Source organism: Tursiops truncatus, chromosome X (assembly GCF_011762595.2).
Source record: "Tursiops truncatus isolate mTurTru1 chromosome X, mTurTru1.mat.Y, whole genome shotgun sequence".
In the NCBI taxonomy this organism is placed as follows: domain Eukaryota; kingdom Metazoa; phylum Chordata; class Mammalia; order Artiodactyla; family Delphinidae; genus Tursiops; species Tursiops truncatus.
Genome location: NC_047055.1, coordinates 41,477,724 through 41,491,890, shown reverse-complemented (window position 1 = coordinate 41,491,890; position 14,167 = coordinate 41,477,724). Strand labels below are relative to the sequence as shown.

At 44.6% G+C, this 14,167-nt stretch overlaps 2 protein-coding genes across 22 annotated transcripts in view; one reads left to right on the top strand and one right to left on the bottom strand.

Moving 5' to 3' along the window:
- The window catches only part of MORF4L2 (mortality factor 4 like 2), an 83,543-nt gene that overhangs the window by 23,570 nt on the left and 45,806 nt on the right, over positions 1 to 14,167 (bottom strand). Inside the window, exon 1 of one of the 16 annotated variants that reach the window (XR_012329155.1) lies at positions 9,276 to 9,440. The exons of 13 other annotated variants lie outside the window; for them this stretch is intronic. The gene's annotated coding sequence lies outside the window, so the exon portion shown is untranslated. Of the gene's footprint in view, positions 1 to 9,275; positions 9,441 to 14,167 lie in introns of those variants that run through there. 2 more of the 16 variants (XR_012329153.1, XR_004524388.2) reach the window with 2 other exon arrangements.
- On the top strand, positions 8,336 to 10,774 carry TCEAL1 (transcription elongation factor A like 1). 6 transcript variants are annotated; one of them, XM_019949572.3, is made up of 3 exons: positions 8,336 to 8,636; positions 9,296 to 9,369; positions 9,738 to 10,774. In XM_019949572.3, exons 2-3 carry the CDS (start codon positions 9,331 to 9,333, stop codon positions 10,227 to 10,229), a joined length of 531 nt encoding a protein of 176 aa, XP_019805131.1. In that variant the 5' UTR covers positions 8,336 to 8,636; positions 9,296 to 9,330; the 3' UTR covers positions 10,230 to 10,774. The 6 variants fall into 6 exon arrangements, with proteins under 6 accessions (XP_019805131.1, XP_019805135.1, XP_019805132.1 ...); XM_019949576.3 differs by having other exon boundaries at positions 8,338 to 8,636; positions 9,296 to 9,363; XM_019949573.3 differs by lacking the exon at positions 8,336 to 8,636 and adding an exon at positions 8,684 to 8,893.

The following is a 14,167-nucleotide window of genomic DNA, read 5'->3' as shown; positions in this document are numbered from 1 at the left end:
CCTGAACAGAAGAATGGTTTTTAACCATCATGTCTCTAGAAGAAAATAAGGACCCTAATTCGTAAGCATATCTAACTTCCATGGTGTAAACCATGGCCAATTTCAAGCTATCGAAGCGACATCACTGAATGAAGATTTGTTAAGAGATGAAAACAATCAGCTCTCATTAGCTGGTACAAGCCAGCTCCAGCATGACACTGTCTGTTATCTATAAAAGAAAATTAATTTGTTATTAAAAACCTTCCAGGAAAACCCCAGGCCCAGATGTCTTCACTAGTGAATTCTATCGAACATTCAAGGATGAAATAATACCAATTTTAAATAGACTCTTTCAGAAAGTAGAGGAACAGGTCTCCTCTTATATAATGAGGCCAGAATTACTCTGATACTAAACAAAAACATTACAAGAAATCTAAGACCAATATACTTCATGAACATAAAAGCAAAAATTCTCTTAAAAATTTTGGGAAATTGAATCCATCTATATGTAAGAAGTATAATAAATATATCATGACCAAGTGAGGTTTATCCTAGGAATGAAGTTGGTTGAGCACTCAAGAGTCAATGTAATAGATAGCTAGTGGGAAGCAGCCGCATAGCCCAGGGAGATCAGCTCGGTGGCTTGTGACCACCTAGAGGGGTGGGAGGGAGGGAGACGCAAGAGGGAAGAGATATGCCAACATATGTATATGTATAACTATTCACTTTGTTATAAAGCAGAAACTAACACACAATTGTAAAGCAAATTATACTCCAATAAAAATGTTAAAAAAAGTCAATGTAATTCATCATACTAACATGATAAAGGAGAAAAATTATAACCATTTAAATAGATACATAAAAGGCATTTGATAAAAGACAATACCTACTTATGATAAAATTTCTTAGGAAATTATGAATAGAAAGGAAGTTCCTCAGCCTGAAATAAGGCATCTATGAAAAAACTACAGCTGACATCATACTTAATAGTGAAAGACTGAACACTTTCCTCCTATGAAAGGAACAATTCAAGGATGTCTGTTCTCACCACTGCTATCCAACAATGTACTGGAAATCTTAATTAGTGCAGTAAGGCAAGGGGAAAAAAAGTGTGCAGATGGGAAAAGAAGTAAAACTATCTTTATTTGCAGGAATATTACAAGCATGTACATAGAATGCCCTAAGAATCTATACAAAGTTATTAGAACTGATAAGTGAATTTAGCATGCTCTCAGGATAAAATGTCACTATACAAAAACCAAGTATATGGGGGCTTCCCTAGTGGTGCAGTGGTTGGGAGTCCGCCTGCCAGTGTGGGGGACATGGGTTCGGGCCCTGGTTCAGGGGGATCCCACGTGCCGCGGAGCGGCTGAGCCCGTGCGCCATGGCTGCTGGGGGCTGCACTCTGGAGCCCGCGAGCCTAAAATGCTGAGTCCACGTGCCACAACTACTGAGGCCCGCGTGCCTGAAGCCTGTGCTCCACAACAGGAGAGGCCACCGCAGTGAGAAACCTGTGCACCGCAACGAAGAGTAGCCCCTACTCGCCGCAACAAAGAGTAGCCCCTGCTCGCCGCAACTAGAGAAAGCCCGTGAGCAGCTGTGAAGACACAATGCAGCCAAAAATAAAATAAATAAATTTATTTAAAAAATCAAGTATATGATACAGCCACTATGGAGAACATTATGGAGGTTCCTTAAAAAACTAAAAATAGAACTACCATACAACACAGCAATCCCACTACTGGGCATATACCCTGAGAAAACCATAATTCAAAAAGTCATGTACCACAATGTTCATTGCTGCTCTATTTACAATAGCCAGGACATGGAAGCAACCTAAGTGTCCATCGACAGATGAATGGATAAAGAAGATGTGGGGGTTTCCCTGGTGGCGCAGTGGTTAAGAGTCTGCCTGCTGATGCAGGGGATACGGGTTCATGCCCTGGTCCGGGAGGATCCCACATGCCTCGAAGCGGTTGGTTCCGTGGGCCATGGCCGCTGGGCCTGTGTGTCTGGAGCCTGTGCTCTGCAACGGGAGGGGCCACAGTGGTAAGAGGCCCACGTACCGCAAAAAAAAAGAAGATGTGGCACATATGTACAATGGAATATTACTCAGCCATAAAAAGAAACAAAATTGAGTTATTTGTAGTGAGGTGGATGGACCTAGAGACTGTCATACAGAGTGAAGTAAGTCAGAAAGAGAAAAATAAATACCGTATACTAACACATATATATGGAATCTAAAAAAAAAAAGGTTCTGAAGAACCTAGGGGCAGGACAGGAATAAAGATGCAAACTAGAGAATGGACTTGAGGACACGGGGAGGGGGAAGGGTAATCTGGGAAAAAGTGAGAGAGTGGCATGGACTACCAAATGTAAAATCGATAGCTAGTGGGAAGCAGCTGCATAGCACAGGGAGATCAGCTCCGTGCTTTGTGACCACTTAGAGGGGTGGGATAGGGAGCTGGGAGGGAGGGAGATGCAAGAGGGAAGAGATATGGGGATATATGTAATCAGCTATATATGTATAGCTGATTCACTTTGTTATAAAGCAGAAACTAACACACCATTGTAAAGCAATTATACTCCAAGAAAGATGTTAAAAAACAACAACAACAAAAACACAAAAAACAAAAATCAAGTATATATCTTATGTACTGGAAATAAACAATTAGAAAATGAAAAATTTAAATGCCATTTGCAATGGCATCAAAATGAGTGAAGTAAATAGGGGTAAATTATAGGAAATACCTGAAGACTTATACACTGAAAACTAACAGTATTTTGCTGTGAGTAATCATGGAAGACCTGAAAAATTACAAAGTATACCATGTTCATGTATCAGAGGACTCAATACTGTCAAAGTGGCAATTCTCCCCAGATCTGAATACTCAGTATAATTCCAATTAAGATCCCAGCTGGCTTTTATTTGTGTATGAAAATCTACAGGCTGATCCTAAAATCTGTAAGGAAATGCACAGAATCTGTAGCAGTCAAAACAATCTTTAAAAAGAGTATCAGAGGACTGACAATAACTGACTTTGAGCCTTCCTATAAAGCTGTAGTAACCAAGACAGCATAGCATTGGCAAAAGGATGGGAGTGAAGATACACGGTATGTGTGCCTGCCATTTTTGTTGTCCGGTTTGCATGTTGCATTTCCCGTGCCCCATGAGCACCAAATTCAAGTGGACCCTTGATGAATGGGTGCTTAGCAAGACTCAAAGCAAGAAAATGGCAATGTCCTTACGTCTATGATTGCTGATAGCCAGGAGAGGCCACCTTTTTGGTTCCACTCAGAACTTACTTCCAGGGACTTCCCTGGTGGTCCAGTGGTTGAGAATCTGCCTTCCAATGAAGGGGACACAAATTCAATCCCTGGTGGGGAACTAAGATCCCACATGCCACAGGGCAACTAAGCCTGTGCACCACAACTACTGAGCACGCAGGCCACAAGTGGAGAACCCACGTGCCACAGCTACAGAGCCCACATGCTCTGGAGCCTGCACGCCACAACTACTGAGCCCGCATGCCACAACTAGAGAGAAGCCCGTGCACTGCAAAGAAGATCCCGCGTGCCGCAACTGAGACCCAACACAGTCAAAAATAAATATTAAAAAAAAAACTTACTTCCAACACATAGTCATATTCCAAGAACCCCAAATGACCAAGAAACCCAATCATATCCTTATTGACATGTATTACTTCCTTGAATTTGCCAACCACTTACTGTTGAAAATGATGACAAAGAAGAAAAGATAGAACAACCCACAGTTCCAGTTCCATTCTATGCGTGCAGAATGTGCATGTGTGCACGTACCAAGAAGTAAAATAAAAACAGTTGAGTCAGTTTTGTGCAGCATTCCACTGTTCTGGTAAGAAGTGAATACATATACAAAATATGAATTATGCAACTTTGGTGCTTCTGCACATGAGTCAAATGCTCTTATATGCATTTAAAACTGACATTGTACAATATAAAGATGGACTATATCATTTATGCTAATAGTTAAAATTTTCAACTGTCCTTTACTTAGAACAACATTAAATAATAAATAGAAAGCACCATGTCAAGGTCAACATCAGTGGTCATAAATCACATTGATAGCATGCAGCCGTGATATGATGTGATGAAATTGCACTTTATCCTGTGATCTTCCTCCCCCACACCCATAACCCCAGTTTAACAAAGAGAAAAACATCAGACAAATCTCAGTGGACAGGCATTCTACAAATACCTGCCTAGTACTCATAATTATAAAGATCATCAAAATCAGTAAAAGTCTGAGAAACTGTCACAGCCAAGAGGAGCCTAAGGAGAAATGACAACTAAAAATATGTGGTATTCTGGATAGGATCCAGGAGTAGAAAAAGGGCATTACGTAAAAAAAAGGAAATTTGAATAAAGTAGACTTTAGTTAATGACAATGTGTCAATACTGGTTCATTACCTACAACAAATGTACCATACTAATAAGATGCTCCGGGGTACAGAGTATATGGGAATCCTCTATAATACCTTCTCAGTTTCTTTGTAAATCAAAAACTGTTCTAAAAAATGAAGTCGACTAAAAGAAAAAGTCAAAAGGGAGACCACAGAAAAAAGAAAAGCTTTATATGTTAGTACCTTTAATAGCACTTTTTTCCTTGCTTTTTGAACAAAGGGCTTTGCATTGTCATTTTACACTGGGCCCCGCAAATTATGTAGCCTACCCTGCCTCTGTCCCTACCTCTGTCACCCAGACTTCAGACTAGTGTTGTTTTGGACCCTTTTGAGAGTCCCTGAGGCCAAGAGTGAGTAAGGCTCTGAGTATGCTGGGGCCCAGGAGGGAAGAGTTCTGTGCTCTGAACTCATCTGGATTCTGGGAAAGGCAGCAGCAGCCAGTCTGGAGAGGCCCCCACTCAGGCCAAATGGTGTTCCTAAGAGGAGCCCTTTCTCACCTCACCGCGGTGGGCAGTGTGGAGTCAGAGCATCCTAGAGCTGCAAGGGACCTCGTTCACCACAGCCCCTGACCCCATCTTTTAGGGCGAAGGAGGAGGACACAAAGAGAGGCATGGAGAGGGGTAGAAGGCTCCCAGCCTCCAGAGCCCTCCAGCCAGTGACAGCCTGAGTCCTGCCCAGCCCAGAGCCAGGTACTGCCTCCCTTCAGCCCAGGTCTGGACCAGCCTTCCCTGTCCCTGAGTGTTTCCCAGAAGCCTGAGTTGCCACCCCACCTTTCTTCAGAGTCCCTTGCTTGTTTCTCTGGGCATATGCAGGATGTGTGTGTATTTGTGTGTGTGTGTGTGTGTGTGTGTGTGTGTGTGTGTGTCTGTCTGTCTGTCTGTCTAGGCTCAGTTAGGATGAGGCCAGAAGCAGAAAAGAGGGGCTCTTGTCATTGCATTTCCCACTTGGCTATTTCCCCCAGGGTGGGGTTGGGGGAGGTGAGCCTGAGAGCCCCAGGCTGGACAGAGCCTGCTGCAGTCCCAGGCAGCAAGTCTTGAGACCAAAGTACTGCCATGGGTGTCATTAGGAAAGAATGCAGAGGCAGTAGCAGCAGGGGCAACCTCTGGGCTGGAGAGGGCAGAACTCCGCAACTCCAAGTCCAGACAGACGGGCCCTGCAAAGGGAAACCAGACCTCCATGGGGTCTGGGGGGCAGTGCTGGAGAGGCGCTCAGAGGGCAGGGGGACTCTGTATCTGCCACAGAAGTACAGCCTCACCAGGGAGCAGGAATCCCTGAACCAGAAACCCACCCTGGGCTTCCTCAGATCCCCCAGAGAAAGGCCACACCCCTGAAGACTGTTGTCATGGCAGCAGCTGCCAGGGCTGACTGCCTTCCCCTTTTCCTGTATGGCTGCCCTGCCTGCCTTCTGGGACCTTCGGCTCCTGTTCCCTGACATTCCCTTTGTACCAAATGGTTGTCACCGTGGCAGAACCTCCTTCACCTTATGCTCTCTGGAGAGCCCTTTCTCTCAAGGGAATCTCAAATCAGCTATTGTCAGGCAGAGACTTAGAGCCAATACGAAGATATTGCCTTCATTCCTTCTTTCAGGTTCTAGTTCCTCATACCTCCCTTGTCTGACCCCCATGTTTACCAAGTGCTCATCGAGGGTTAATTTGGGAGCTTTCAGAGGCAACTATGTCTTCTATCAGCAGCAGCAGAAGGTAATTCCACCCTGAGAAAGGAAAGGAGGGGAGCTGGCCTGGCGGAGCGTACTCCTGGCTGCCACACCCAAAGGGAAAAGGAATTTTTTCATTTGGAGTCAGAGCTCTTTGCTGAAGATCTCCTCTAGATCTTTCCTGAGCTTGCTGAATTTATCATCCCATTTAGTACTAATGGTGTGATGTAAATTAATATTTTGTAGCTAATGTACTGAATGACAGAATCTGAATACAAAGAATGAGGGAGTGAATCTAACTGACAACATTTAACCCAGAAAAATACAAGCTTCTGCACTTGGGTTAAAAGTAAACTGATATACAGAAGTGCATTAACAGGGGCTTGGGGATCTCAGTTGACTGCAACTTAAAGTGGATTCAACTGTGTTATATGGCATCCACAAAATCTACTAAGATCTTAGGATGCATCTGTAGATGTATCGTGGCTATTCTAGAATGAAGGGTGTGGTAAGATCACTCCATGCTACACCAGGAAGAATATCCAGTATTTTCAGACATTTACAAATTCAGGAGCATGTAGGATGGTGAGTGACTTTGAACAAATATATCACGTCAGAAGGAGCTGAAACAACTGGGGAGGTTAAACCTAAAAAAAACAGTCTTGGTGAGAACATAACTGTTGAAGGATTAAATGAGATAGTATATGAGATAGTGCTTAGTGCAATGCCTGGCACACGGGCTCAATTAATGTTAATAATAAAAGAATGATAATTAGTAGTATTATCAGTACTGTCATACTATTATTATTGTTACTAGCGCTACTCCAGGTCCTTTACACATACTGACTCATTTATTCTTTTTACCAATCCTATGAGGTAGGTACTATTTTGTCTCCAATTTTGCAGATGGGAAGTAGAGTCACAGAAAGGTCAAGTATATTGCCCAGTGTATCTCACAGGTGGGCAGGGGAAAGAACAAGAACATTAACTTTGGCAGTGTCAGGTTGTCAAGGGTAAAAGGCACTTTTGTTATTTTAAACTTGTTTTGTAACACTCCAGAGGGCAGAACCAGGACCAATGTGCATAAACTACAGGGAGGCAGATTTCAGCTCAAAGGGGGAAAAAAAAACACTGAATGATTAGAACTGTCTGAAATTTCCCTGGAGTATCTCTTAAGGTAGTGAGTCCTCCATCACAGGATGTGAGGAAAAAAAGGATAAAAATGAAGAATGAATAAAGGGGGCTCCTCTCGGAAAGAAACCATACAAATGATGAAGCCAACCCTTGGTGAAAAGAATAAAGAAGGTAGAGTGAAACTTGGTTTAAAAGACACATATCATTGAAAAATTGAAAGGTAAAACAGTTATGGAAAATATATAAAGGTGAACTAATATCTATCTGTCTTGCTGCTATCTCAACACAAAGTAAACTAGATGTTGGAGAAAAGTGACAAAAAGCTCTTAAAATGGGAAATTCCACGTATGAATTTCTGTTTGGAAACTTACTAGACAGGCCAGGATCCTCACAGATCTGATGGTCACCTACCCTGAAAGTTTAAATTATAAGGAGAGGTATAGTCTGCTCTCTGGAAGAAAGGCCATCTGCATGATAAAGTAGCATCCAGGCTGATGTGAGATGCAGGCATGAAGTCGAAGATCATAAAACACCATTAGATCCAAAAGTACATGCTTATAATAACAACTGTGTTAGCATGATTTTAATCCTGCTACTTTGTGTGTGCTCCCAAGAATTATTACATAGTTTAATATGAATGTCCTCTGTGCTGAATCTATCTTTTTGGGTATAGCAGTCCCAGGACCCAAATATTTGCACATTTAATGAATTGATATAAATTTCGTCAACCAGCAACACCAGTAGGTTGCTGGTTAAAGATTTAGACCCACAGCAAAATCTATTTCTTCTATTATAAATAATAATTACTCAATAGTATATATATGGTACATATGTAATATAAATACATACATACATATATATATATAATAATGCCATGCTCTCCACCAAAAGTGCTCCCATTTCAGATAGTAAATAAGTTTTCAAACTATTTGTACATAGATGCACAAATGTGTATTTTGATTTATGAAAATCAAAGTACTCAGTCTTTTTAGATTTATGTATTGATACTTCACAAACTTTACTCTTTCTAGAGCTCTAGAACTGAATGATTACCAATTTAGACTGGAGCTTCTACTTGTGATTTAGGTCTGGAGACTCAAGAAAAAATCCTTAAGTCATGGAAAAGTGAAAGTTTATCTCCGATGAAAGTGACAAGAGATGAAAACCATGTTGATAGAGCCTAAACGGACATGATGGAGTTATGGATGTGGATTAAACCTGGAAGAAGTGGCATATGATAGTGACTCATTAAGGAGAAACAGTCAAATTTCAGTACAGGATCTGAACTGTAGGGGAAATAATGGGCCTTGGTAGCTGATGACAGGAGAATGAGGGAGAGAGGTGTTATCAGGTGAAGAGGCAATAACCCTCAAGACTGGATGCTGACCGCCTCTAGTAAACAGGAAAAGGCAAATATAAACAGAGAGGTGAGTGACGACGATGTATGGTGTGTTAGGGGGTCAGGAAATATCGGCTGGTTGCGGCAGCACCGCCGCCGGTCAAAGTGGTAACTGGGGATCTGAGCTTGGCGGTGACGCGCGGCCATCACGTGACCAGAGCCTGTGTCTGCCCAAGTCCCTCTCGTCGTGGTCCTTTTTCCCTGTCCAGACACCATCTTCCTATTGCCCTTTGGTCGAGGGGAAAAACAGAAGGAAGTAAGTCCCCTCCGCCCTCTTAAATCGGTGTAAGTGTCGGTGCTGCCCAGTAACCCCTGGGATTGGGATGGCACAGAGTTCAGGCCTTCCCCTGTGCCCAGCCTCGCCCCGCCCCCGCGCCCATATTTCGGTGCAGAAAATGGTGGTCTAGGGGGTGGGGTGGGGAGGTGAGTGGGCCCCCCCCCCCACGGGAAGGAAACACGGACACTTAGAAACAGCTTCTAAGTAGTCCTTCGCTTTCACTTCCCGCCTGGAAACAAATGGCGAGCATTGCGGGGTTGGCGGGGGTCAGGGGGAGAACGAAGCTTTGAGATGGGGCGAGGGGGAGGGGAACACGGGGTGAGGCCGCTGGTGCCTGTAAAAGGGACGTGTGAGTCAGTCCCTCCCTCATCCCCTCTCCCCGCCCCCTACCCTGTCTTGTCTGTCTGCAGCTCCGCAGGTCACAGCGGGGCACCTGGAAGAGAGGATGCCTAGGAGCCAGCCGCCGGGAGAGGTCCAGGTCGGGGTAGGGTTGGGCAGCGGGCCGGGATGGGGTGAGAGGGAGGGCGCTTGAGGGAGCCGGGTCCGCGGCACTGCCAGCCCGCCCCGCCCCGGCCCCAGCGGGAGAGGCCTCTGTGGCAAGGCCTGCCGGGAAAATGGTGGGCTTTCGGAAGGAGGGGGTGACAAGGTGTGGGGAGGCCGGGGGGAACGACCAGACGCAGCGGGGTCCCGGGGGCCGAAGAGACCCTCGGCCAGCGTAGGTTGGAGTACCCGGGCCCAGACTCGGGAAGAGGCAGGTACTGGAACCCATGGGCGGGGTTTTGGGCCAGACAGCGAGTATTCTGACTCGCCTTTGCCTTTCCTGTCTCCTGTGAATAACCGTGCTTAAAAAAGACCATCCTGAACATGGAAAAAGCCTGCCAAGAGCCTGAGGAGCAGCCACAGAGCTCGCCCAAGGCGGAGGAGGAGCGGCCTCCTGTGGAACACTCTCCCGAAAAGTCGTCTCCGGAGGAGCCGTCTTCGGAGGAGCAATCCTCGGAGGAGGAGTTCTTTCCTGAGGAACTCCTTCCTGAGCTCCTTCCTGAGATGCTCGTGTCCGAGGAGCGCCCTCCTCAGGAACGCCTGTCTAGGAAGGACCTTTTTGAGGAGCGCCCTCCCATGGAGCAGCCTCCTTGCGGAGTGGGCAAACATAAGCTAGAAGAGGGAAGCTTTAAAGAGAGGCTGGCTCGCTCCCGCCCGCAATTTAGAGGGGACATACACGGCAGAAATTTAAGCAATGAGGAGATGATAAAGGTAGCAGAGGAGATGGAAGAGATGAAGCGAGTACGAAACAAATTGATGATCATGCATTGGAAGGCAAGGCGGAACCGTCCTTATCCTATTTAATGTGTTCGGCCTTTAATTCTGTTTTGCCTGGTATGAGTATTATCACCTGACCTTTGTTTGCTTTTTCACATATACCTTACCCCGTCTTCCTAATCTTAACTTTGCATGGCTTTATTTGAGGTGTTTCGCTTGTAACTGGCATAAAATTGCCCCCCCATCTGCAAGTCCCCCTCTTTCAATCATAAGTCTTCTCCATTTGCATGGAAAAGATGTACATTATATATTATGAAGTGAAAAAAGCAATTTTCAGAAAGTGTATGTAGTATCCCCTTTTTGTAAAAAAGTATATTTATATATTAATATGAAATGAAAAAACTGAAAGTATATACTTCAAAGGCTTAACAGTGGCTATCTGTGGTAAGATAACAGGTGACTTGTTTGTTTTTCATTTTTGCTGCATCTGAATTTCTCATTTTTTCAAGATGAACACATTTTACATGTGTTGCAAAAAAAACCCAATATAATAGAAAAATTGTAAAGCAATTTAAAAATAATGTCAATCAGCTTATAAAGATAATGTGGCACTTAATAAATACTTGACAGAACTTAAATCCCATGTTTTTTTCTGAATCTCTTAGGCAGAGATGTAAACCAGGTACTGTACTCATATTTGTTCAAGGGTCATTCTTTTCCCATTTAAATAGGAATAGGAGAATTTACAGGGCTGCTGCAGAACCAAATGAGGTAAAGGTCATGTGAGCTGTACTTTTTCCCCCTACTTGCACATGCTGGACCCCATCCCCTATAGATTCCCTTCAGATACTGGGGATAGTACCCAAAGGAGGTCTCGTTTGCACTCACAAATCCTGTGCAATTCCAGGTGAGTGCCACATTCTATTCCTGTCCTGCTATTCTCTTCCCTTAGATACCACCATGTCTGCTGGGTACCGCTGCCCCTTCTCCTGGGTCCTGCTCCTTTCATGGCCCCCATCACAGCTGAGGTGCCAGAGTCCTCAAGGTGCAAAGCTTTACTGATTGCTCTGGAGTCCCTGCTGGGCCAAAGCTGAACTGTGTCTCTTAACAGATATATGAAGGATGCCCCTCCTCTAGCTTTAATATTACACCTGTCCAGGTGGATACCATCCCAGTGCTGCTTAGACCTCTATGTCATAAAGAATTCTTAGCAGAATAATCTTTCCTATTTATTTTTTTCCCAAAAGCCTCCCCTTTTCTCCATTGAGCGCAAACATGAGTTCACTGGGACCTGGGCTTGGAGATGAATATGTGAGCCAGACACAATGCTTTGTGCTCAGAATTGGAATCCCCTCCCAAATAATCTCCAAGGATAACTATGGTTTTAATTGCCCAACATTTGCTTAGGGTGAGTTCTCTCCCAGGGGCTTTTGGCAGGCTTGCCTTACCAATTCATCTGACTTACTCAATATGTATAAGTTAAAGAGGAAATTAAGACCTAAGCTCAGGGACTTCCCTGGTGGTCCGCTGGGTAAGACCCCTTGCTCCCAATGCAGGGGGCCTGGGTTTGAACCCTGGTTGGGGAACTAGATCCCGCACACATGCCAAAACTAAAGATCCCGCGTGCGGCACCTAACACCTGGCGCAGCCAAAATAAACAAATATTTTTAAAAAAGACAAGCTCAAACTAAGACATTTCCCTTCTGCCCCACCCCACATCAACAAGAAACATGCAAAAGTCATTAAAGCGCTGTGTGTGTGTGTTTGTGTGTGTGTGTGTGTGTGTGTGTGTGTCTGTATCAGGTGTTATGATTTCTGTTAAACTCCTTTTTAAAAATCTAAGATTTGTAAGTAATTAAAGTACTAATATATATGCATATACATATATATGTGTCTGTATCAGATATTATGATTTCTAAGATTTTGTTTTATTGATCATGTTAATTCTAGAAACATAGATAGTGGCTAATAATTTTTGAATTATGACCCAGTCCTGAACCCAGTCTGTCTGATGGACTGTGTTAGTTTCAGTGTGTTCACATCTCTAGAAAGCATGAATTGCAATTCCAAAGGGATCACGTTAGGGGTGAATTTCCCCAAATTCAACATTAAAATTATTCAAATATTTCAGTTATCAGTGTTTCTCCTATAAAGTAAGCAGAGACCTGGGCTCTACCCCAGACCCACTAAATCTGCTTTTCTGTATATGAGCACACAAGGTGGAGAGACACTGCTATCTATATACAATATACTCCTGGTTTTAGTAAGAATAAACTATGACATAAATAGAAGAAAGTACAGATGATTATATCAGAATTAGAGAGGTGAAAGGCTTGTCCAACCATATATTTAAATAAGGAATTAGAAACAACCTCATCAACTTTACTACATAAAATTTAGATTTTTTTTGCAACAAAGCAAGACCATACACAGAATAAAAACCTAAGAGAGATGACAAAACAGCAAGATGTATTTTCTATGGTTGACATTATGTAATGCCTTGCATTACTTCCTTACAATATGAGTAAGGTACATCTGAACTAAATAAATTCAAAGTTCTCCTTTGGTAATCAGATCTCAAAATGGTAAGCCAGTCCTGTGCCCTTAATTTTGCTTTTGCTTTAATTTTTTCACTGTGTGATGCCATTAGGGGGGATCTTCATGTCTCCAGACCATTTCTCAAGGTTATGGTAGCCTGATGGATGCTGATTGGGTTGGATTCTGGCTGGAGTGAGTTGAGGGGCCAGCAACTCACTTGCCAGCTTTATAGGATGGAATGAATCCAGCCCCCTGACACTGAGGGGTGGTGCCGGGGCAGGATGTGGAAAGGCTCCGCCAAGCCATACTCCTCTCCAGGGTGGTCTGACTTCGGTTTCTCTGCACCAGCTTGCAGCAGGCACCAGACTCTTCTAGGCTAAAGGCCAGGCTGTCCTGGACATACACACCAGGAGGACAACGACTGTCCCATTGCAGGTCAGAGCACTTTGCCTCTCTTTCCTTTTCCCTGTCTCTTTTGGGGAACCTTTTATAGGGGAGGAGATAAAGCCCAAGGATTCCCAAGTGGAAACATTGGTCTGAACAGTCTTTGAGCAAACAGATGTCTGACCTGGCTGGGCCTGACCAGGTAACTTGGGGCTGAAGCAGAAGGGGCTGGCCCTTCTGTCAGAGTCCAGTGAAGTAGCCCCCCTGAAATGGGGTTAGACCTCAGACACGACCTCACCCATCCCTCTCCCACTCACGTTGCTCAGATTCCCAGAAGGGCCTCAGATGTGCCCTGGCCTGTTTGGGTGGTTCTGTGGTGACTTTAGGTCTGTGTGTGCCTGGTGCGGCGCTTCTGATGTCTGCATCAGCCCAGGCCCAGAGGCACGGGAGCCCCCAGGTAAAGGGAGCTTCAAAGGCATGTGGTCTCACAGCTCAGGAGAAACAGGGTGGCACCTCCTGTGTGAACACCCCTATGCACTGCAGGCCTAGCCCACGACTTGGAGGTCAGGGTAGTCAGACTGTGGATTGGTGTGAAGATGTTTTGGAGGCGTTGATGTTGGAGGGTCAGCAACATCCAGAGCCTGGTTCTCTGGCCCCCTCACCACTTCCCTGCCCGCACAGAAGGCTGATATCCCCATCACGTGTCCAAGAAGCTACTTGCCTGGCCAACTCCAGAGCAGAAAGCGTTGAGGGTCCAGGACCCTGGAGAGAGCTGTCTGCTAAGCAGGATGCCCAAGCCCTTGGGAGACAGTGCCTGGGAGTGGGAGCCCGTCTGGTGAGGTAGGGTAGAGGGATTGGGTCCAGGGTCCTTGCAAAATGCCCAGAGACTCCTCCCTCTCCCATTCAGAAATATAAACTCAATTATTTTTACAAATGAGGAAGATTATACAGATAAATAAGAAGTAGACCCTGTGTTCTAACTCAGATTTGTCTGAATAAAGTTCTGTGTTCTGCCCACTGTGCCACACTGCCTCCAATTTAGATTGTAGCTTTCTGGGGCTTAGGGAATAATTGATTTAGACTTGCTAAGTATGGTATCCTTG